Genomic DNA, 22,978 nt, shown 5'->3' with positions numbered 1-22,978 from the left:
ATACTAGATATTGTTTATATTATTGTGTTACTGATGAGATTAATGTTTTGAACTTGTACTATTCACTATGCTAAATATTGAGTTGTAATTTCTGTACCTAAAATTCATGTTAATAAATTCTACAAGGTTTCCTTACCAACAGAATATTTCTATTATATTATTATCAAGTTACAAACTTATAAAAAGAAGTATGTTACTTCTAGAAAATGACCAAATGACAATGTTCTTTTTTTAAAAAAATATATATATATATATATTTATTTTTCAATTGTAGTTGGACACAATACCTTTGTTTTTATTTATTTATTTTTACATGGTGCTGAGGATCGAACCCAGGACCTCACATGTGCTAGGCAAGCGCTCTACCGCTCAGCCACAACCCCAGCCCCCACACAATGTTCTTTTTTGTGCAGCAGACCTGCAGAACTTTCCCATTAAGCATAACTGGGACTCTCTGAATGATGAACAACTCCTCCCCATCTTCCTGCTCTCAGTTCCTGGCATTCTACTCTGGGTTTTTAAAAGCATAACTACTTTAGATACCTCATATAAATAAAATTATGCAATATTTTGTCTTTTTGTGACTGGGTCACTTCGATTAACATTATGACCTTAAGGTTTATCTACAGGATAAGTTTCTTCTTTAAAGCTGAATAATATTTCATTATATGTATATATCACATTTTCTTTAACAATATTTTCCCTTAACTAAATAAATACTCTAACAATATAAACTACAAATCAGGTGGGGCTAATCACATATCCATAACTAGGAAACACAGAAACACAATAAAAAATGACTTTCTAATTGACATTTTCTGAGCTTTGAGTTAATAATACCCTGAATTAAAAAATAGAATTCTTACCAAGAAAATAATACACAATGCAGAAATTTCTAACCAGGAACAGTGATTCCACACAACTATGTTTAATGAGTAAGAGTAGAGATCTCCTAAACCGCAAGAACTTGTATTGCTGTGGAAAAAAGAAAAGAATCAACAATACATTCCACCTCATTCTACAGCAAGTTCTTAACTATAGCCTCAATACATAAACCATAACCACTGTAAAAAAAGTCAAAGATTATCCCAGAGGCAAAACTGAATTACTTCTGATGCTAAAATATTTAATATTTTTACATTATACAACCATCTCACTAATAGGGAGATCAGAAATAAGAAAATTAACAATATCAATCCATACTTGTTAGTAAGGCCTATAGAGATGGAGAAAGTATAAAAAACACAGCTCCACCATAGCTCTGGGGGATACATTTCAAGACCACTAGTGAATGCAGAAAGTACCCTATACATACTGTTTATTTCTATGCATACATACCTAAGATTAGTAATATGATAAATCAGACACAGCAAGTAATTAAAAATAATAACCAATAACAAATAGAACAATTATAATAATATATTGTAATAATTTAAGTTATAAATTGCTTATTCCTAGAATTTTCCACTTAATATTTTCAGATTGTAGTTGATTGCTAGTAAGCAAACCTGACGAAAACCAAACTGTGGATAAGGGGGCCTATAGTAACAATAGCAACCGGCATTCTTTGCATGTTACCATGTCAGGAACTGGTACAAATTACATGGATTAATCTGTTTAAACTTCCCCATAGCCCAATGAGGCTCTATTATTATTGTCATCTTACAGATAAAGAAACCAAGGCAGAGAGAGGTTAGATGACTTCACCAACATTACCAGTTAGCAAAAGGAAAATCCAAGATATGAATCCGGGCAAGCTGGTTTCAGAGCCCACAATCTTAAAGACAATGCACACTGCCTTTACACTAAGTGGTGGAAAAGTAGAGGCAGCGAAGACAACACTACCTACCTCAGGAGATGAACGTACTAGAAAAAAAATCATTTTTTTTCCCAGAAATAACAATTCTGAAAATAATGATGTTGACAATGGTTGTTGACAACAATGATTATTATTAATTATAGAAGAAAAACTTCTAAGGGTCAAATGTTTTCTGGTTAGCTTGGCTGTTCAAATAATGAAAGTACATGGTTTGGGGCTGGGGATATGGCTCAAGCGGTAGCGCGCTTGCCTGGCATGCGCGGGGAACTGGGTTCGATCCTCAGCACCACATAAAAATATAATAAAGATACTGTGTCCACCGAAAACTAAAAAATAAATACTAAAAAATTCTCTCTCTCTCTCTCTCTCTCTCTTTTAAAGAAAGTACATGGTTACAAACTGGTTGGCTAAAAAAAAAAAAAAAAAAAAGAAAGTACATGGTTATATCACATTGTTCCCTGGAAGCCTCCAAGGGGAATGGGCCTGACTCCTCATATCTACCTTGGAATTTCCTAACAATCCATCCTGCTTTCCTCAGCAACTTAAATGCACAAGGGAAGGTCTCATGCAGGCACAATGTTCCTACAATGAAAGAAAGCTAAGCTATGGTGTCCTCCCTCCCCCTTTCTTTTTGGGAGGCAAACCTTCCCTGCTACGCAAAGACACAAACCTGACTGATGAGAAACAAAGGTCCTGCGCATCCTTTCAACTATCGTCAAACCCTCCTTCCCTTATTCCACATCTTTTCAATGAAGGGCCCTAAAAAACCCCCACTCCAAACATCCGAGAGCTGGAGAATGGCAACCAGCTGGGCAGACCAATACCACTGCACATTCATGGCTCTAAGAGATGCCCCAAATACATATTTGGCCAACTGTTAAAAATCAATATTCTGGCCAAAGCTGAATGTTGTCATCATGGAATAAGCTTCTGAGATACAATACAAAATTTTACCCAAACCAATTACCAAAAAAAGTTAAATTTTATGAACTTGACATGGTAGAAACATAATTCAGCAATTTGTAAGCATTATCAACTGGACAACTCCTATGTTCACTCTATTGCCCATCTGTGACGTTAAATAGGTGGGCAATTTCAACTGAGGTCCATGGAAATCCAGAAAGGTATTCTGTGGCATCTTATTTTTCTCTTAAGACTTTGTTTTTCTTATTCACTATTCTTTATTTGTTTATTGGTACCTAGGATTGAACCCAGAAGCACTCAACCACTGAGCTACATCCCCAGCCCTTTTTATTTTTTATTCAGAGACAGGGTCTCACTAAATTGCTTAGGGCCTCACTAAGTTGCTGAGGCCGACTTTGAGTTTGTGATCCTCCTGCCTCAGCTTTCTGGCTGCTGGGATTATAAGTGTGTGCTACCCATCCAGCTATTATTATTCTTTATTATATTATATTTGGATCTAAGTTGATTTACATGAATATTTCTGCACAGTATTTTGAAAATTTTTTGTTGTGAAATTTTGAGGTAGCAAAGCTTATGTCCTACTTTCAATTTTTCTTCACAAGATGTGAAGAATTTCTAAACAGGAATTATTTTTTCAAACACTCAGACTGCAGCAGGTAAGAGCCAAACTTTTTTTCAGGGAGTACTATCTCCTTGCAGTATATATTCTCACAGATGCAACAGGCATGTGACAACTTTAGTTAACCTAGGAGAATCCTAATGCATCATTTTTATAGATCACATTTATTATCATGCATCATTTGTTTACACATCCCTTTATTCCCACCAGACTAGGTTCTAGTGGGAAGGACCTAGGGTTCTAACATTTTTCTTTCAGTGCCCATGCTTCAGAATAGAAATGAAATGAACAGCTAATCAGGAATAGCAGAAACAGGACAAGGAGAGGCCTGATGTAACAGTGAGACACTTCAACCAATCTTTCTCTCTCCTGCCAGAGGAGGTGGTTCTAAATTCCAGGATGACACCTACCAGATTAGGTTTTTAAAAACCTAACTAAAGCTGGGCATGGTGATGCACACCAGTGATCCCAGGAACTCAAGATGCTGAGGCAGGAGGACTGCAAGTCTTTAAAGCCAGCTTCAGCAACTTAAGACACTCTCTCTCTCTCAAAAAAAAAAAAAAAAAAAAAAAAAAAAAAAGGCGGGGTGTGTGTGCTAGGATATATCTCAGTTGTAGAGCCCCTGGGTTCAATCCCTAGTATTGATACCAAAAATACTATACCACTTAAATCAAACCAGGTCAAACTATTTTATTTATTTGTATGTATCTTGCCTTTTTCTGAAAAGGACATGAGACAGTAACTGACATATTCTAAAAATTACTTGCACACCCCCACCCTCATAAGATTTTAAGTTCGAAAAGAAGCTGACAGCTGCACAGAGGTACTTTGCATGAATGTCATCATCATCCTCCCCACCCCCACCCCCAGTCCTGCTAAGGTCACAGCAAGTGTCACTACCAAGCAGGCAGGGAAAGAGAAGAGCAGAGCAGCAGCAGTCTGAGAGTGTCAGCAGGGAAGGGTAAAATATAGCTGGATGTACATTCTACACACAATACAGCTCTCAAAAACACACCGAAGTCACTTAAAGACAAAACTCTTCTCTCTAAAAGGCATTTGAGGATTTCAGTTCTCTGTTGCATAGAACAAATCTTGAATTAATCAAATAAGCCCTGTTATATACATATACACCAAAGCAGTTTTAATGCTGCCACATTCTAGCATAAGATAATGCTCAGATGATATCTTACCTGTATGATGGGAAATGGGAGATAGTTCATGTTGTTAACAAAATACAGAAGGCTATAGCTATAGCCCATGAATGCTCCAGCCAGTAGGAAAAAAAGGTGATATTCATTTAAACAGTTTCGTGCCGCAGAGCTATCTAAACTAGAAGGAAAAAATTAAGTTGTTAATACAACAGTCAGGGATACATTTCACTGTTTTAGGCTTAATACTTACTGAAGGCAAAATTCTGAGTTAATCACTTAAGAAATGTTCCAAATTCTAACAAAATGGTTCATTTTAAATAAGTGTGAGCAAAAGATTAACAAAACCCTTTTCCCTGAAGCCTGAGAACCTGACTCTAGCTCTATTCCCCTAGAAATCTGACATGGGTAAGAACGTCTACATCGGTACTAAGTAACATTGCTTACAAACTGGTAAATTAATCTTCACTGAGAGGAACCAAATCAACTATAAATCAACTGCCTGAAAGAGATGCCAAAACTTTGGTCTTCTGTGTTGTCTCTGACTAAACATCCACCTCCAGGGATTCTGGATGCTACATCTATAAAATTGCTACAAGAGATACCAGAGCCCATTGGGCACAAGGCTTTTAAAACAGGGAGTCCCCAATACCTGTCTGATATGGTCTCCACTCTCGAGTTGTACCACAGGCAAGGCAACAGCTCCTGAATGGCTGTGGGACCCGTCACCTGTTTGAAATGCATCCAGTACTCCTGCTAAAGAGGAAGTCCCAATGCTTCCCAGCTAATAACCTAGAGTTGTTAAGTTCTGAAAATTTAGTTAAATTCAAGAGGATTCCCTAGTAAGAACTTCCATTAGCCACACCCTATCAACCTATCATCTTTATCTCACATCTGTTAATTTTAAGGATAAGATCTTATTATTTGGTGAACATTAAGCTCTTAAACTCCTTTGGAAGTTATCTGAGCAGCTCTATAATCTGGCAAATATCTGAGGGTGTATAGAGTCAGCAGGAATACCAATTAGGGGCCTGCTCCACCACCTATCTCCATGAGGGTTGAGATTCCAGGCTGATTGTTTTCTGGGCCCTGAGTTATAAGATGATAAAAGAGATTCATTTTGCTCAAGACTCTTGACTGTGAAATTATCAGTAAATGTATTTATAATGGGCACTAATCTCTCTAACAACTTGTAGCTCATTGTAGCTTTCTGCTCCCTGGAACCTCACTGCCCCCTCCACTAAAAAGAGATGTGCAAAAAAGAGTTCAGGACTCATTTAAAATGAGCCATGGGGATTTCCTTAGTCACAATAGTACTGTATTCATAGATGTCCTTTATCATTCAATGTTTATCAACAGTATAGTTTTCACTACAGAAAGCCTCATGGAGGGGAAAAAAAGCAACTCTGCCTCATAAGCAGTAGCCGAGGAAATTAAGTATTAGGCAGAACTCATTATTAACATTGTTTTAAAGTCAGTGGAAAATAGGGAACTTAAGATTACTCTAATAATCTTTCTTTATTTATACTTTTTAATGTGTGTGTATGGTGCTGGGGATCGAACTCATGGTCTTGGCCTGCTAAGCATATGCTCTAGAACTGAGCTACACTCACAGACCTTTTTTAATTCTGAAAGTCAGAGTATCAACTTACAATTTCTATCAATCCCATATTTCAAGACTGTGTAAGTTTTAAAATCATAAAAGCACTCTATAGAAGGTAGTTATTATTTTAAAATTCTCTCTTCAAATTCATTCTTTCCAAACTACCCTTCCTTCAAACACCAAACACCTTCTCCAAGAACACATGTAGATCCTCCCAGCTTCCTGAACTCTCACAGATTTTATGTGCACAACTTATGTCCTTCTTCCTATTACATTCATATGTTTCCATGTCTTCAATTTCCTACTGTTCTCGATCCTCAGGGAGCTTATTGTCTGTTTGAATCATTCTTACAAATCTAACAGCACACAGTATAGCATCTTCTACAACTGTTTTTCAAATTTTGTTGAATTCAAAGTCAAACATCAAAAACAACTGATGTATGTAAATAAGCACTTTCTGTAGAAATTGGGAAAGCAAAGAATGTCCATAAACTATTAACATACCTAGGTCATCTTTGGCTTAGTAACTAAACAAGGATCCCTAGAAAGAAAAAGTATTTAACATTACCTCTCAGTATCAGAGCAGGGAACCACAAGAAAACTGTATCGGCCCTTAGTTATCACTGCTGCACACCAAGCCATCACCATTCCCAAGGCAGCATGAACAAAAGAGTGCATGAGTTGCTGGGGATGAAAGATCTTCCCTATCAGGGCCAGTCTGGAACACGAAATGGAAGGCACAACTGCAAATAAAACATGGATATAGCCTTATAACTACAGCATATGAAGTTAGAGGATCTAAACTATGCCCTCTCATGCTTGCATGAAGACGCCAAAGGGCAGAAAGTAACATACAGCCAATAAAATACAGAACAGAAAAACTTGAGTTAAAACAATTTTTAAGAATGAAAAAGAAGAGATGAACACACAAAAGAGAAAAACATAAGAATTTAGGTTTTTATTACCATGCTATTAGGGTTAGGATAATAATAATTTTCTTTCTTTTAAATTAAAATTTCCTAATAGCTGAAATAACACCAACTCTATAACTCTCCAGGGCCATAAAAGAACGTGTAACGATTTAAAGATAGATCCTGCCCTCTAGCAAAATCTTTATTTCAATATTTGAAACTGTCAGTATATAATCCATCTGAGAAAAATAAACGTAGTTAGGTAAATATTGACAATACAAAATACTAACATAAAAGTTTATACGGAACTTTCTTTTTTGGGGGTGTTTGGATTGTTATTTGGGGATTGAACCCAGCACTGAGCTTTATTCCCAGCCCCCCCCCTTTTTAAAGTTTGAAATAAGGTCTCCCTAAGTTGCTTAGGGCTTCTCTAAGTTGCTGAGGCTAGTCTCAAACTTATCGTTCCTCATGCCTGCCTTCCAAGTTGCTGGAATTACAGGCATGAACCACACACCCAGTTGTATGAGAATTTTTAATACCTCTCTGACAACCCAATAAAGTTGTCTGGAAGTGACCTAGGGAAGCTACTGTGGTTAGTTACTAAGGTATATTTGCCTTTAAAAACAGCTAGCCTAAGATTCCCTGGTCTTTAATACACTTGAAGAGATGGGGGCTGGGGTTTTGGCTCAGCAGTAGAGTGCTTGCCTAGCATGTGCAAGATAGGTTCGATCCTCAACACCACATAAAAATAAATGAATAAAATAAACGTATTGTGTCCGACTACAACTAAAAAAAAAAAATATTTAAAAAAAGAGAGAAGAGATGGATGAGAGGCAGAAAACTGAAAAGAGAGGGCTTAGGTACTCTGCTCTTTTGGGGAAGAGGCTGCCATCACTCCTCCTACCAACATAAACACCCAGAGGGCAACTATGACTAACTTTTAATACTCTAAATGTGCCAAACCCTCTCATGTCATTCAACCTTACTTGCCATATGTTTTCTCCAGAACATCACTGTCCTCCTTTATCTATTTAATGTAGCTCCTCATTCAAGGCATGGTGTAAATATCATCTTCTTCAGGAAGCTTCCATGCTAAGTAAGTGGTGCTCCTCTGAATTCCCTCACTATCCAATGTATAGTAGGCAAAGACAAGTAATGTTTACTGCTCGTCTGCCTAACTGTGATTTTTTGGAGAAAGCTGGGACCATACAATGCATGGCACATAGTAATGGCATAAGGAGTGCTCATGCAAGGAATGAACCAAAGTGACTAGTCAGGCTTTTAGAATGAGTAGGCTAAAGAGCCCTCATCGGGCACACCTACCTACAGAAGACGGCCCAGGCACAAGGGAGAGTGTGAAAGAACACTGCTATAAGCCGAGGTGTTCTGAGTAGGGCCTGAGTGGAGGAGAGACCCACCAGCCAGGAGGGAGGGTTAGAAAAGCAAGGAAAAAGGTATGCATTGCAACATACAGAGTTAGGATTCAAGCTTTTACAGGATCTCTGGTGTCAGTCCTTCCTGACCCCTCCCACTTTATCTCCAACATGGCAACCACTGTTCTTCATTTCTAAAAGATTTCTATTTCAAAATGCTATATAAGTGACATCATGCAATAAATAGCCTTTTGGGTTTTGCTTTCTTCATTCAGTACAATTCCAATAAAAGTTGTCCAACTTGTTGCACATATTTAAAAAAAAAAAAAATTCAGGCTTTTATACCCTATTTTACAAAGAAGTACTGATGAGCTTTTAAAAAATGGCAGAAAAAGCTTCTAATTGTGACAAACTTAGAAATCCGAACAAGGCAGGAGGAGTAGAAGAGAAACTGAGAAAAATAATAAGCTCTGGAATTTAGCAGGTAATTCTCCCAAGGCAAAACCTAATATTTTAAAGGTTTAGGTTTGTTTGAAAATCATAGCATTACAGACTTCTATATTTGAAAAAAATTTCACCTGGTCTTGATCCGCTACCCAATAAGGAATGATTTTTACAATATGTTTGCTAAATCACAGCTCTAACACCAGCTGTGAACAAGTAAAAGGTCTAAATTTATTTATTTATTTTACTATGGCAAAATACACATCAATAAAATTTACCATTTGAACCATTTTGAAGCATACAGTTTTGTAGCCTAAATATGTTCACACTGTTGTGCAACCAACTCACCACCTACTTCCCAAACTTTGGCATCTTCCCCAACTCAAACTCTTCCCATTCAGTAATCCCCATCCCCTAGAAAACACCACTCTATTTTCTGTCTCTGTAAATTTGACTATTCTTGGTACCTCATATAAGTGGAATCATACAACAATTGTCCTAAAAGGTCTAGGTATATTTTAAAAATAGAAATTAGCACCAACATTAATTGTAATATATATTCAAAGCATATGATTTTGTATATATTCTTAAAAACGTGACACAAAATTCAGCTTGTTATACATATTCACATATAAAATGCACTTAGTCTGCCTTAGTAAAATAAATTCAGACTTTTAAAAACATTAACATTTGAAAACTCACCTGCATAGAACTCCACATTGAAAATACTTATTATTATTATTACCACTGACAGCAGCAGGAGGTAAAATATTACATAGGAGCTATATAGATCATTGAAAGAATCTAAAACATAAGAGATAAATTGGTTAAGTTTATTCAGTCTTGTAGACATGCTGAGCACATGGCAATATAGCAAAGGTTTGAACCTCAACTGTAATTTTAACTTTAGAAGTTATCTTTCCTTCAAGAATTTAATTGCACACTGCTGACAGGTCCAGTGGGACATCAACTCAAGAACTCCAGTGTGAGTTATTCCAATTTGGCTCTGGGTGCTTTAAAATTACATTCAAATTTCTTTTAAATCACCCAGATGTTAACATCAGATCAAATACTGCCATATGCAAACATTTCATCATGTGAAAGAGAAGTACCATAGTTAGTAATACACCAACAAAGTTGCTTTTTAAAGTGTAAAAATATTTTTCAGATCTCATCTTAATAAATGCATTTTAACTAAAGTCAAAGTAACATCTTTAGAAATTGCATAACCCATAAATCATCTAAAAGAGCTAAACTAAGAAAAACAATTGTGATGTTCTGTGAAACACTAAGAAGTCACCCTTTCAGGGTAGTGTGACAACTAATATTCCAATTCAAAGTTTAATGAAACCAATTATCTTTAAAAATACAACTCAGTACTCGAAATAATGAAACTACTTACTAAGCCTTCACAATTAAATTCCTGCTATCTCTGCACTGGCATATGGCTTAATTTTATCTGACCTGTGCAACCTGTCCAAGAAATGACTGACACAGATTAACAGAAGACTTACGTGATTTTAATTCTTTAGCAGCAATATCTCCAAAGGCTACAAGGTAAAGATTCTAACTCCCTAAAAATTGGCACTTTCTTATGAAACTTAAAATACACAAAAACAAAATAAATATACCATTGTTGTTACGTTGTTATGACCAGACATTCAGGAGTATTTTTGTTTCTTAGCCTTAGGCAAGACTTTAAAGATTTCAAAACCTATTCTGTCAACATTTATCTCAAAAAAAAGAGATAATTCTAGTGCAGCATCATGGAAAAACATCAACTTTGATGCCACAAACTAATACCCAAATCCTAGATTAGTCACTCACTAGCTGAGTATCTCTGCACAGATTTACTCATTTATAAAGTAGGAATAATACCTCTTTATTAAAAGGGTCATAGGAAAGAGATAATGTATGTAAGGTGCTTAGCATAGTGCCCAGCATGCTAAAAAATGAGAAATAACTGGTAGCCATTAAATGGACATAAAACAAGTTATATATTTTAGTGCACTTAGTAATTTTGTCTCCAAAGATTCAGAGAAACATTTTAGCCTACCTCAATCTTTTCTCCTATCAATTTTTGCATTTAATTGTATCTTCCCTAGCCAAAAGTTCATCCTTTCCTTATCTTTTTTTATTAGCTACAATATAAAAATGAAGGATTCTTAATTTAGACATATTTTTAAAAGAATATGTCATATTTTCTACCCACAATTTAAACAGATGATAGTAACAGTTCTTTTTTTAAAAAGACAGACAGGATCAATAAAGGTGTCAAAAAGAAAGACAAAGAAAAATTAAGCTTTTATTTACATGTTCTTCTAAAGATTTCTTTGTTCCTGTCATCATACAAGTTTCTTGGTAAGTTTACTAATCTCATTATATAATAAAAAGGTGTTTTATGTTATACAGGCAATGCCTTAAACTTATCTTAAAGTCAATGTTTGGTGTTTTAATACAGGCAGTAATCAGAAAAAAATTATTTGAAACATAGTGCAATTTTTATGTTTTCTCTAAATTGAATATCACTTACCTGACAGCCACTGTATGGGATGAAATAAATCAATACTGCTGAAGACTATAAATACCGTAGCACAGATGGGTAGAAGCAACACTGACCAAACAACACTTGCAACTATCCTCCAGCCCAAAACCTAAAATTAAATAAACAAAACTCCCTCAATCATGAAGTCAGTTAAATCATTTCAGTTATGCAAATCCTATCTCTTCATACAGGCCATTAGTCACTAATACATATATACCCAGATTATAGACCATGCAGTTATATACAAACCCAAATTATTACTATTATAATAATATCACATACCACTAAAGAACTTTGTAAAAATTAGTGAACTGATACTTGCATTAGGTCCAGAGTCAGGTGTTACATTAAATATCACACTTTGGGGTAGAGATTAAGACCGTCTCATTTAGTTTTATAATCACATTTACCACTTATCTCTCCAGATTCTAGATAATTATAGGAATATCCAAAGGCTGTATACTTGAGAACCACAAACATGCATTTCTTACCGGGCAACTAACACATTGTAACACTGTACTCTTTTCTAAATCTCAGTGCCTAACATAAGGAAGAACAAGACTTACTGTCAATTAATAGGAGATACTGAGAAGTTTTAAGCATGACAGTGACAACTGGAACTATGTCCTGTAAAGTAAAACATCTTTGTGTTTACCATAAGGTGGCTGAAAAAAAAGATATCCTGGAGGAGACCAGACCCAGACAGGAGGCACAATGGTTAGGGACAGCCGACCACAACAGACCAAGTCAGAGATTACAGTCAATGTCTGCACAAAGGCAATAGCCATGGGAAAGGAAAGAGGAACAAAATGCAGCCACATTTCCAAGGTAAACACTATAGGAATATATAACATAGGTGGTAAAGAGTAGATAACACCTGAAAGTGTTTAACTGAGGATGGTAGAGGCCCTACCCCAAAAGTAACTTTACTTCCATCTCTCTTTGCCCTCCACAGAAGACATGAAGGAGGAAGCATGTCCTCAGCTCCCACGGTGGATATTTACCTCTACCAAGAATATGTGCCCTGCTTACCTGGTCTCCAACCCCAGGAAGTGCCAAAGCCACACTACATTCTTCCCAATTCTGGACATTCTTCCCAACTTTTCCCCACTTCCGTTCTGGGGATGGAACCCAGGGGCTTATTGTGCATGATAGGCATGCACTCTTCCATTGAGCTATATCCCCAGCTCTTCATTTCTCACTTCTTATCCCAAGGAATCAAGTTACTTATTTTGCACCTACAGGATACACTTGCATAAAATCCCTCCCTATTCTCTGCCCCAATTTCCAGTCAAATCATCCACGCCAGGCAGGCCAGCTTTCACTTATGACTCCTCTCCCATCCTGTACCCAGCATCCCCTCAAGGACGTAGCCACAGCCCCCCGTAATCAGTCCCCCGGGCGATCCCCTCCCCACTCTGCCCTCCGACAGGCACCCTACTCGTCCAGAGCGCACGCGCGGTCGGAGCCCGCCCGCCCAGCCCATGCCCAGCGGCGAGCGCCCCAGTGAGCTGCACTCACGCGCCACAGGATGTCCCGCGACCCGCCGGTGCAGGGTCCACTCGTAGCCGTGGCCATGGAGATGGCGGGCCCGACTCTAAGCAGTGGGGGAGACCGTGTGCCCGCCCGCCACAGCAGTTCAAAGACACCAAGGCCCCGGGAAGACCCCGTTGGGGCTGCCTGAAACACTGCCTGAGTAAAGCCTGAACCAAGCCGCAACCCATTCCTTAGATGCTTGTCCGGGGTAGGCTCCACGGGCCAGAACGGCCCAACATTCGCGTCCCCCAAAGGGGGCTGTGACTCCAGGAACCGTTCTCTGGGATCCAAAAATTCCCTCCGAAGCAGGGGCCAGCGGGGCTGCAGAAACAAGGGGCGGCGGCGCTGCATGCTGGGAACTGTAGTCTCGACGACCTTCTGGGACCGTGGAGGAACGTTGCATTCTGGGACTCGGAGTTCCAAAGTACAGCATGCCGGGAATCGAAGTCTTCCCGGCGGTGACTTGAAGCATGCTGGGAATCGTAGTCTTTTACAAAGCCTCGGGATTGATTTTTATAATATCCACGGTATTGATGGATTGAATTCTGCAGTTATACGGGTGTAACAAAATTATCTGTCCTCATTTCTCTCCATTACTTTATCAACCTCCTAAAGTGAAATCAAAGGATGGTGTGGCCCCTCCACAAATAGGCACTCAGTGACCTAACTGAAATCTTTAAAAATTGGGGGACTTTATTAAGAGGGATGCATTTGGTTTCATAAAATCTGGTTTCTAATTCCAGTTCTGCACATGCTGATATCTTGGCCATCTCGGAACCTCCATTTCTTATCTGTAAAATAAGGATAAAAATAAAACAAGTATACTGTGATGCTGTGAGGATATAAATAATGTGCTCTATAGATTATCATTGATTTCCTATTAGTAAGGAAGAAAGCTTTTCACCAACTCAGGTTTCCTTAATGAAGTCTTCTCTGATTGCTTGCAGCCTCAGTGAGATCTTTGGGTGAATACTGCCAATACCTCTGTATAGTCGATTACATTTCACAGTCTATTCAATACTCCAGGAAGATAGAGGGATAGACTCAGTCATTTACTGACTCTGAAGAAACTCATAGGCTAGTGAGTGAAATTGAGATCACACATAATTCTCTGTTATGTTTGCTGAGTTGGTTGCTCTGTAATGGTTCCTGAGTTGCTTTAAGATTATATCATATGTACTTCCCATAACCACATAATATGTCATTTCTGAATCATTATGGGACAAACTTGGATTACATTGCTAGATCAAGTCTCTGCCATCAAGAAACCTTCTATCTTGTGGTGGAAAAAATTATAAAGAATCAGTCTATATGAATGTCCATAAACACCAGGTTATTTGAAATCACAAGAACTTATTTAGTTTCTATGGTAAAGACTACCAATTCTCTACTTCAGTGTCTATTCTCCCTTATTTTTTAATAGTAGAACTCTCAGCTTTTATATAGGCTGATGGATAAACCCTATCCCCTTCCTCCTGTGTAGTGAGGTATGGCCGGTAACTGAGTTCAGGCCAATATCATAAAGTATTACATGGTAACTTCCTAGATACATCCTTTAAAAAAAGTTAGTGCGTGATCATTACATCTTAATCCCTTTCACCATTCAGGTGCCTGCAATTTGGATGTGCTGGTTTGAGTGCCAGCACCATATGGACCACAGCAAGAGGGCCACACTACAGAAAAATGAAGTACTGCCTTTAAGGGAGACTTGATTATTTGGAGCAACCATACCAGTCCTGGGCTGTCTTTGCCTCCTGACAATATTTACACAAGACAGATGATTATTTTTTATTTAAGCCATCTTTATCTTCATAGCACTTCTTATATTCTTAATCAGCTTTTATAATTTCCTGTTTACTTACTGTCTAACTTCTTATTGGTAAGCAAGCTTCACAAAGGCAGGAATGTTGTCTTATACTGTTTCCAAAGGAGCTATCACATTAGTAAGTAGTCCATGAATGTTTAAAAAATGAATGGATGGACAAAATTAACTGTATCAGACAATGTCTATTCAGGACAACAACATTTTATTATCCCAATCGAAGAAAGATTTAATGCAATGAACTGATAAAAGTGTTGGAAGGGCTAAGAAAGCACAGGGGAGAAAGAACAGGGCTGTGGTAGCAAATGGGAGAAAGGAGTTATTACCCAAATATCAGGAGGCTACTACTTCCTCTGCACTAAAGCCCATGAGATCATATTCAATGCTGAGCTACTGAGAGAGATGCCCCTACTTGTGTGAGAACTAAACCATTGTTGTCAAGCAGGAACTGAGGAGTCAGTGCCCTGTAAATGTTGTAATGACCACAGGTAGTGCCCACTACTATCTGCAGTTGCTGTAGCAGTTGCTTTTTTTTTTTTTTTTTTTTTTAATATATACTAAGGGTTGCACTCAGGGATGCTTTACCATTGAGCTACATGCCCAGCCCTTTTTTATATTTTATTTAGAGACAGGGTCTCACTGAGTTGCTTAGCACCTCACCGTTGCTGAGGCTGGCTTTGAATTTGAGATCCTCCTACCTTAGCCTCCCAAGTTGCTGGGATTGCAGGTGTGTGCCACTGCACCTGGCTGAGGTTGCTTTCTGAGCCTTAGTTTCCTCATCAATAATGAAACCATCTTGTAAGATGTTATATTAAATGAGCTTTTGTTTATAAGTTTCCTGGCACACTGTGGAAAGATACAAGCTTTGAGGTCAGATAAACATAGGTATGAACAACTCCTCTGCCACTCTTTAGCTGTAAGGTCTTGGAAAGTCACTTTACACATATGTAAAAGAAAGGTTTGAAAGCATCCCTATAGACAAGCAGCACTTTAGAAAGACATGCACTAAATGAATGAAAACTGTAACCTAATCCTTCAAATGGAATAAAACAAATTAAATTGACACAAGACATAAGATAACAATACCAATTGGTATTAGAAAAACTTGGAAATTATGTGTCAGAACTCAGGAAAGAAATAAATATAAAAGAAAAAATCAGCAATAATGCCATAACAAAGGGTGGGCACATTTTAATCAAAAAGGAATAAAGAAATAAAAATAATTTTTTAGTTTTTTTATTTTTTAGTTATAGGTAGACACAATTCTTTATTTTTTTTTAATATGGTGCTAAAGATCAAACCCAGTGCCTCAGGCATGGTAGGCAAGTACTCTACCAATTTTAGGGCTACAACCCAGCCCTAAAAATGATTTTTTAAAGTCACAAATAGAAAAAATAGGCAAAGAAGATCTAACCTATGAATAATGGGAGTTCCTGGAAAAACCTGGACTCTCGTCTTAAGCCACCACTCTCTTCCCCAACATCATTCAGGGATGCCCATGGGAATTACATTTTGCTTTCAAATTACTCTAATATTTTTAAATAAGCCATAATTCCCCTGAAGTGTTTATTTCAATCAGTGTTTATATACTTATTATATAGTCTTATATATCTTTTAATATCTTTATTTTTATGGGGTGCTGAGGATCAAACGCAGGGCCTCACATGGGTGAAGCAAGTGCTCTGCCACTGAGCTATAACCCCAGCCCATAGTCTTATATTTTATAGTCTTAAAAAATATAAGGGGTGGTGGTGGTAAATAACACTTCTTTCTCCCCATGTGGTAAGTTTCAAATTCAATCCTTCCAAGCGAAAAGGCTGCAAACTCTTGATTTAAATGTGATTGGCTATTGCAAAGGCAAAATAAAGAAATTTATTTTGAAAGACAGTTCCTTGGACATCCATTGTCTCCTATGCAACAAGAAAGCAAATTCAAGACCTATGGATGATATTTCCCTGTGGGGCATGGAGGACACAAGAACACGTACATCTGGTACATTGGGGGGGGGGGGGCCTCCAAGCCTTAGGGAAGAATTTGAAAGGTTCAGCAAATTGATAGGAAAGCTCAGGCTCCTCCTTTCTGGAGCCAGGTTGTACTTCTTGTTGGCTGCTTGGTGGGTTGGCTGCTGTCTGCTTCATGGGGGTCAGACCTCAGGGAGAAGACGTGGGAATTGTCTCACTGCCAAGGGATTCCTAAACAAAAGGCCTCTGCCACTTTATAGACCCAGGAGCCAGAGAGAGGGAGAGAGGGAAGGGCTAGGGACAGAAAAGTACTGAATATTGAAAGTGAAGAAAAGTATCTTCAGCTATCTCCCCCACCCACACTTAATAAGTTAGTCTCAGCAGTGGCACCTGAGAGAGGCCATAGCTAGGGCTCTTCTCCTTCACTTTGTTTTTTTTGGGGGGAGTGGTGCTGGGATTGAACCCAGGGGTGCTTTACCACTGAGTCATATCCCCAGCCTTTATATATTTTAGTTAGAGTCTGGGTCTTGCAGAGTTGTTTAGGGCATTGCTCAATTGCTGAGGCTGGCTTTGAACTCACGATCCTCCTGCCTCAGCCTCCTGAGCAGCTGAGTTTTCTCCTTTACTTTTATAAAGAGGCCTTCAAATGGAGAAGCCTGAACTAGAAATGCAGATACACATAAGAGCATGAACTAAGTAAAGCACTGGATTTACACCTAATCTGAGAGGACTGCTTTCCCCTCAAGGCCTGTCAGGTAAAGCCTTTGCTGAGCCTGAAAGATCACACACATGATTTCAGCGAGAGCCAGGATATGCACTACCTACACTTGCTGGATAACAGTTATCTTGGGATCAGATGATGACAGTCATGGTCAAGACTGCTGAACACAAGAAAAATAAAAAGTTAGAAGTCACTGGAACATCTGATGACATCATGGAGCAGCCATAGTAACCTCAGACTCTCTCTAAACTTCTATTTATGTGAGGAAAATAAAACTACTAATGAGGTTAAGCCATGGCTTGCTCACTGGTTTCTCCCTTTAATACACTCTAGTCAGGAAGTCTTGCCACCTTGAAGCACTCAAAGAACCCCAAGAAAAATTTCTAAAATTCATATGTCAAAATGGGTTGCAAATAAATATGTTCTTTAGATCTAATGTTATATACTTATAGGAGGAAAAATTCAGCTCTCCATTTTAACCCATACATCATTACAACTAGTACATTAAATCAGATTCCCAGCAGCCTCCAACATGCTAAAGATAAAACCTCAAAGAAAAACTTGAGGTCAAAGCCATGAAATGCAGACACAGACATTGTGTGAGGTATTTATTTTGCAACCATTAGGTTCAGTTGCCCAATATCAAGTTAACAAGACAATTTTCCAAGTTCCCAATTAATCCCAACCCAAAATCATACTGTTCGGCTAATTAAGCGCAGCAAGCATTTGGAGCAAGTAGGATCACCCAGGTAATTGTACATAACTCAGAGAAAGTACTGTAGAAGTTAGGAAAGATGTATCTCAGGTGTTAGGGGTGGCCTCCAGTGAAGCACATCATCTGACTGGGAGGCGAACAGGAAGGCATCTGAGCATGCCTAACCTATCCCCTCCCATTTCATTGCCAATCAGCACACAGTCACAGCAGTGATTGATGGGTGGAAAAGAAGGGCTTAAAGACACATCTGCTCAACAACATTTAATTTTTGTGGGTTTTTTTTTTTAATGGTGCTGGAGATCAAACCCAGAGCCTCACACATGCCAGGCAAGCTTTCTGGCACTGAGCTACACCCTCAGAGTAATATTTTAATTTTTGTTTATTAAACAGGTGATGAGATTTCATCCAGTATGGCACCATCTATCAGTCTCCTGACAGCCTTGACCATTCTGCATTCCTGCCACGGAGGCCATGTCCAGAAGAACCATGCTCCCAAAAACATAAAGAGAACTGAAAAACAAAAAAGTGACTTTCAAGATAAAGCTTCTCCCTCACAGACAGGTAAATTTTAGAAAAGGGTACTTAATGTTTAAAGGTGTAACTTCAACACCAGAAACTATCTGCTGTCACCAGCTCCCAAAATCTTGAGCCCTGAGTCCTGATTTTTGTGCTGGAAGTTGAGCTCACATTGGAGGGGAGATCACATTTTTTAAAAAGTTTTCCTGTATTTGGAAATCCAGTGACTGTCTGCTACACAGATCCTCAAACTACCTTCACCCGCCTTCTTTCTCTCCTCTGTGGCAGCACTGTGTTAGGAACTAGAAAAGGGCTGGTAAAATGGGTGTGAAAGGACTTGAAAAGATTTGGGTGGTGGAAAGCTGTTTGTGATAGTTGAAACCCAGGGTTAAACACAAGGGTATGAGGCAGGACATACCTTAAGGGCAGATCATGGCAATTCAAGGAGTTTGGGCTTTCTTATTTAGATAATACAAAGCATAAAAGAAGTTTTTAAGTAGGTGAGTGATACAAAGACATGGTCAGGTTTATTGTTATTATTATTTGGTATGAGGGTGGAACGAAGGGGTGCTTAACCACTGAGCAACATCCCCAGGCCTTTTTATATTTTGAGACAGGGTCTTGCTAAGTTGCTTAGGTCTTTGCCACTATGGCATGAGCATTCTCTGCTCCTTTTCTTGCCCCAGCCCTGTACCCAAACCTGGCCAGTGTCATCACTGCTTGATCTGGGGTATTCCAATCAGAAGTTTCCATAATCATATCTCTTTAATTTAGAGGGGCCTTCTAGTCTGTGCAATGCATGAGATATACAATTGGGATGTAGAGGATCCAACTCCATTGTTCATCCCAGTAGCCTTGGTACCTAGCACAGATCAGACCCAGTGAATAAACAAATAAAAACTTCCCTAGTAACTTGGCCAGGGAAATTTTGGGCGTCACATTATATGCATACTAATTAGCATCTGTTTAAGATCAAGCTTGCTGTAAGTACTTGCTGGGTGCAGGGCCACATTGGTAAATAAAGCTCTGCCCTCAGGAAGTTACAGTAAATAAGAAAATTACTTATTACAGAAAAACATACTAAGATCTGAAAAAGACTATCGAGCCAACACAGTGGCACATACCTATAATCCCAGCAACTCAGGAGGCTGAGGCAGGAAGATCAAAGCCAGCCTCAGCAACTTAGCAAAGCCCTAAGCAACTCAACGGAGACCCTATCTCTAAAATAAAATGTGAAAAAGGGCGGGGATGTGACTTAGTGGCTAAGCAGCCCTGGTGGGTTCAATCCCTAGTACCCCCCCCCCCCGCAAAAAAAAAAAAAAGCATGGAAGGAATTAAGTAATATTACCTGGAGAAATAAAACACACAAACACACACACATACACACACACACACACACACACACACACCCTTGAGGAGAGGGTATCTGAAGTGGATCCTTCTGAAATTGACAAGTACATAAGGCAAGGAAGGGCATTCCAGAACTTAAAAAGAAAATTCTTAAAAGATTTTAAAGTAATATTTCCAATAATTAGTGGTAGTGTTTATACTATTATTAGATTGTTGTGAGCATATGGTGGATAAAACAAGTAAATACTCATGTGATATTCCAATTCTATCATTAGTGGCATCATTGAGAAGTGAGATCTTAGGGAGAAAGGAGATAAAAATATAAAAGAATTTGGTAAAAACTTTGTAATATTAAATAGAAATCGGAAGCATCAGTATGAACTCACAGCGTATCTGTTTTTAAAAGCAAATATCAAACAAGCAGACAAATATTATTTCCTGGTTTTGAACACTAAATAGGCCTGACAACAATGCCAAGCCACTGCAATGAGCACCACAAGCTTCAGACTATGATCCTGAAATACTTATTCCCCACTGAAAGAAAAGGCTTGATCTAGAACAGGAAATATTCAAAATAAGCCAGGGACATTTGTCAGAACTGATAGCAACATAGTTATCAGTGACTCCCAGGCCATGTCAAGACAACCCAGAAGCCAATCTGTAGAGGCTCCCAATAGCCAAAAAGGGGAAATTTTGAGCATCAATAAAGATTACACTTGCAGTAGGCTAGAGCTAATGGGTCATTGCTGAAGAGTACTTGCAAACCAACTATTTTGAAAGGAGGTAAACTAAAAAAGAATAATCATTTATCTTGCCTTTCTTATACAAACTATACTGCTGGATCACCAAACAGTAGATTTGCTTCAAAACAAGACAGAAGAAAAAGATGGGGAGTAGGTGAATGGCCATGAATTGGCAATTGTTGAAACAATTAGCACAAAATGAATGGTAAATTTGTATTTACTATTCATTCTACTTTTGCCTATGTTCAAATTTTCTACCAAGTTAAAAAAAAGTACAAGGTTATTGTGCTGTATTTGCCACTCCAGGTTCCCCCAAAGAGAACTAAAAAGAAAATTAAGAAAGAAATATCCCAGAGACCAAAAACAGATTCTTTGCACAGGGATATTTTAGAACCAGTTGATTTGCAAAGCATAGATAATAGTGTCAGCAATGGTATGAAATCATGCAGTTTGGATATGGGGCTAAAGGGGATTACAACATTGAGTTAAAGCTGATTTCAGAATTTAAAAACTGATATGCATAAACCAATAAGATGGTTTATACCTTATAAAATAAACTCTCAACATGAGTGAGTGAAAGGATAATTGCATACAAACACTGTGTATCAAATCAGGAGGGTTTTAATTACAAAGAACTCTCCAGAAGCCTTTTGTTCATCTATTATTAAATCCTTTATCACACTGCAGTACAATTATCTGCTGGCTGCTCTCCTCTGGACAGACACACTGGTCACCGCCCATGGGAAGGCAGCCCACTCTGGATACAGTCCTTCATGAACACTATCCCTCAAGCCAAAGCAGAGCTTCACAGGTAGTTTCCAGGATTTTTACCTGGGTCTTGGCTCAGAGAAGAAATGGCAGTGGCCCTCGGGTTACAAGTTAATGAAAAAGAAAGGACTGACACCAGACATTCTTTATACTATCTCAATGATTTATGTAGGGAAGCTTCCCTGCTTACAAGTAATTAGAGGCTCCCCTAGAATCCTCAGGTTACAGGGTGAGGAGGGGTTAATGCTCTCCCAGGAACTCGTTCCAGGCTAAGCCTTCCAGTGCACAGATTTACGTGGGGAAGGTTATCGTTGAGATTAGAAGCCATTCTTTTTCGGTGAAAGCTGGGAGTCCAGAGATTACAGTAGAAGGCACAGCCAGCTCATAAATCTGCAGCGCCCAGGGCTCTGGACAGTTCCTCTTATTGGCAAAGGAATTGATGCTTCTGCCAGGGAGGCTGCAAAGAAGCTGTTCATCACCATCTCATTTGGAGACTTGACACCCAAATGGAGGTGCTGACACCCAAGTTTACAGATCTGAGCAAAGCCCAGAGGTGTCAAATTGGTGTAAACCAGGGTGTGAAATCTCCAAGGGCCCAAAGGCCAGGCTCTTCTCAAGACACTGCTCTGACTCTCTGAAGGGTTACAGCACTGGGGTTCTTGGTCTGGAGTCTTTACAACAAACTACAAAGAAGGAACTGAAGCCTCAGCTCAGGACCAGGTCAAGAAAGCCATTAATGGGGCTGATGGTGGATATTCTGGGCCAAGGGAAAGGCCCAGGCAAGTGCTGCCACCATGTTCTCATCTCTGTCCCTATCTAGCTGGGCTCAAATTTTCTTATTCTTAGAGACGTGGGCTCACATGGTGTCATCAGATCTCACTGATCAACCTATATCTTCACCTTCCCAAAAGCCATGGGAAGCTGACTACTATTTTTAGAACAACAGGATACTAATTGCTTCTACCTAATCTTCAGGACCTAGTTCAAATTAGAGCCTCTTGGGAAGCTGTCTGAGTCACTGTCTCTCCCACTGTCCTCAGTTGACAACCTGCCTAAGGCACATTCCGCACAACATGACATTACCTGTTAGACTATTCTCCCTATCAGACTGAGGCTCCTTGAGGCAGACACTGTTTCTGACTTTCAAAGTCTCCAAGGCATGGCTCACAGGGGCCACTAACTATGTGAGTGAGGGAGTAAATGGTCCTCAGGTAAAGGAGTCAGCCTGACTTGTGTTTTCATCTTACAAAGGCTCATCCACCCTCCCCACAAGAGTCCAGCCCCTGCACCATAAGTGCCAGCTGGGCATGAGTCCAGGCACCACAGAGACCAAGTCAAATACATATGAATCCATTTTTTTCTTCCATGGACTCCAGTCTAAGGAAGGGACCCAGCATGCCCTAGGCCTTCTCTGCCAACAGTCAATGGAGGCCATCTGTAGGATGAGCTAAATTAGTGTA

At 38.9% G+C, this 22,978-nt stretch overlaps 2 protein-coding genes across 4 annotated transcripts in view; both read right to left on the bottom strand.

The window, feature by feature from the left end:
• The window catches only part of NDC1 (NDC1 transmembrane nucleoporin), a 51,351-nt gene extending 37,908 nt beyond the window's left edge, over positions 1–13,443 (bottom strand). The window contains exons 1-6 of one of the 2 annotated variants that reach the window (XM_081305508.1): positions 12,908–13,443; positions 11,375–11,495; positions 9,544–9,645; positions 6,682–6,856; positions 4,553–4,691; positions 867–975 (exon numbers count right to left, since the gene is read on the bottom strand). In XM_081305508.1, coding sequence (XP_081161634.1) covers positions 867–975; positions 4,553–4,691; positions 6,682–6,856; positions 9,544–9,645; positions 11,375–11,495; positions 12,908–13,273 — 1,012 coding nt within the window. In that variant the 5' untranslated portion in view covers positions 13,274–13,443. The remainder of the gene's footprint in view (positions 1–866; positions 976–4,552; positions 4,692–6,681; positions 6,857–9,543; positions 9,646–11,374; positions 11,496–12,907) is intronic. The other variant, XM_081305507.1, reaches the window with a different exon arrangement.
• A 4,578-nt stretch (positions 13,444–18,021) lies between these two features.
• The window catches only part of YIPF1 (Yip1 domain family member 1), a 32,819-nt gene continuing 27,862 nt past the window's right edge, over positions 18,022–22,978 (bottom strand). For both annotated transcript variants that reach the window (XM_081306381.1, XM_081306380.1), the window contains exon 11: positions 18,022–18,651. The gene's annotated coding sequence lies outside the window, so the exon portion shown is untranslated. The remainder of the gene's footprint in view (positions 18,652–22,978) is intronic.

The sequence above is a fragment of the Spermophilus citellus genome (genome assembly GCF_964194105.1).
Source record: "Spermophilus citellus genome assembly, chromosome: 9".
In the NCBI taxonomy this organism is placed as follows: domain Eukaryota; kingdom Metazoa; phylum Chordata; class Mammalia; order Rodentia; family Sciuridae; genus Spermophilus; species Spermophilus citellus.
This window is presented reverse-complemented; position numbering and strand designations above follow the sequence as displayed.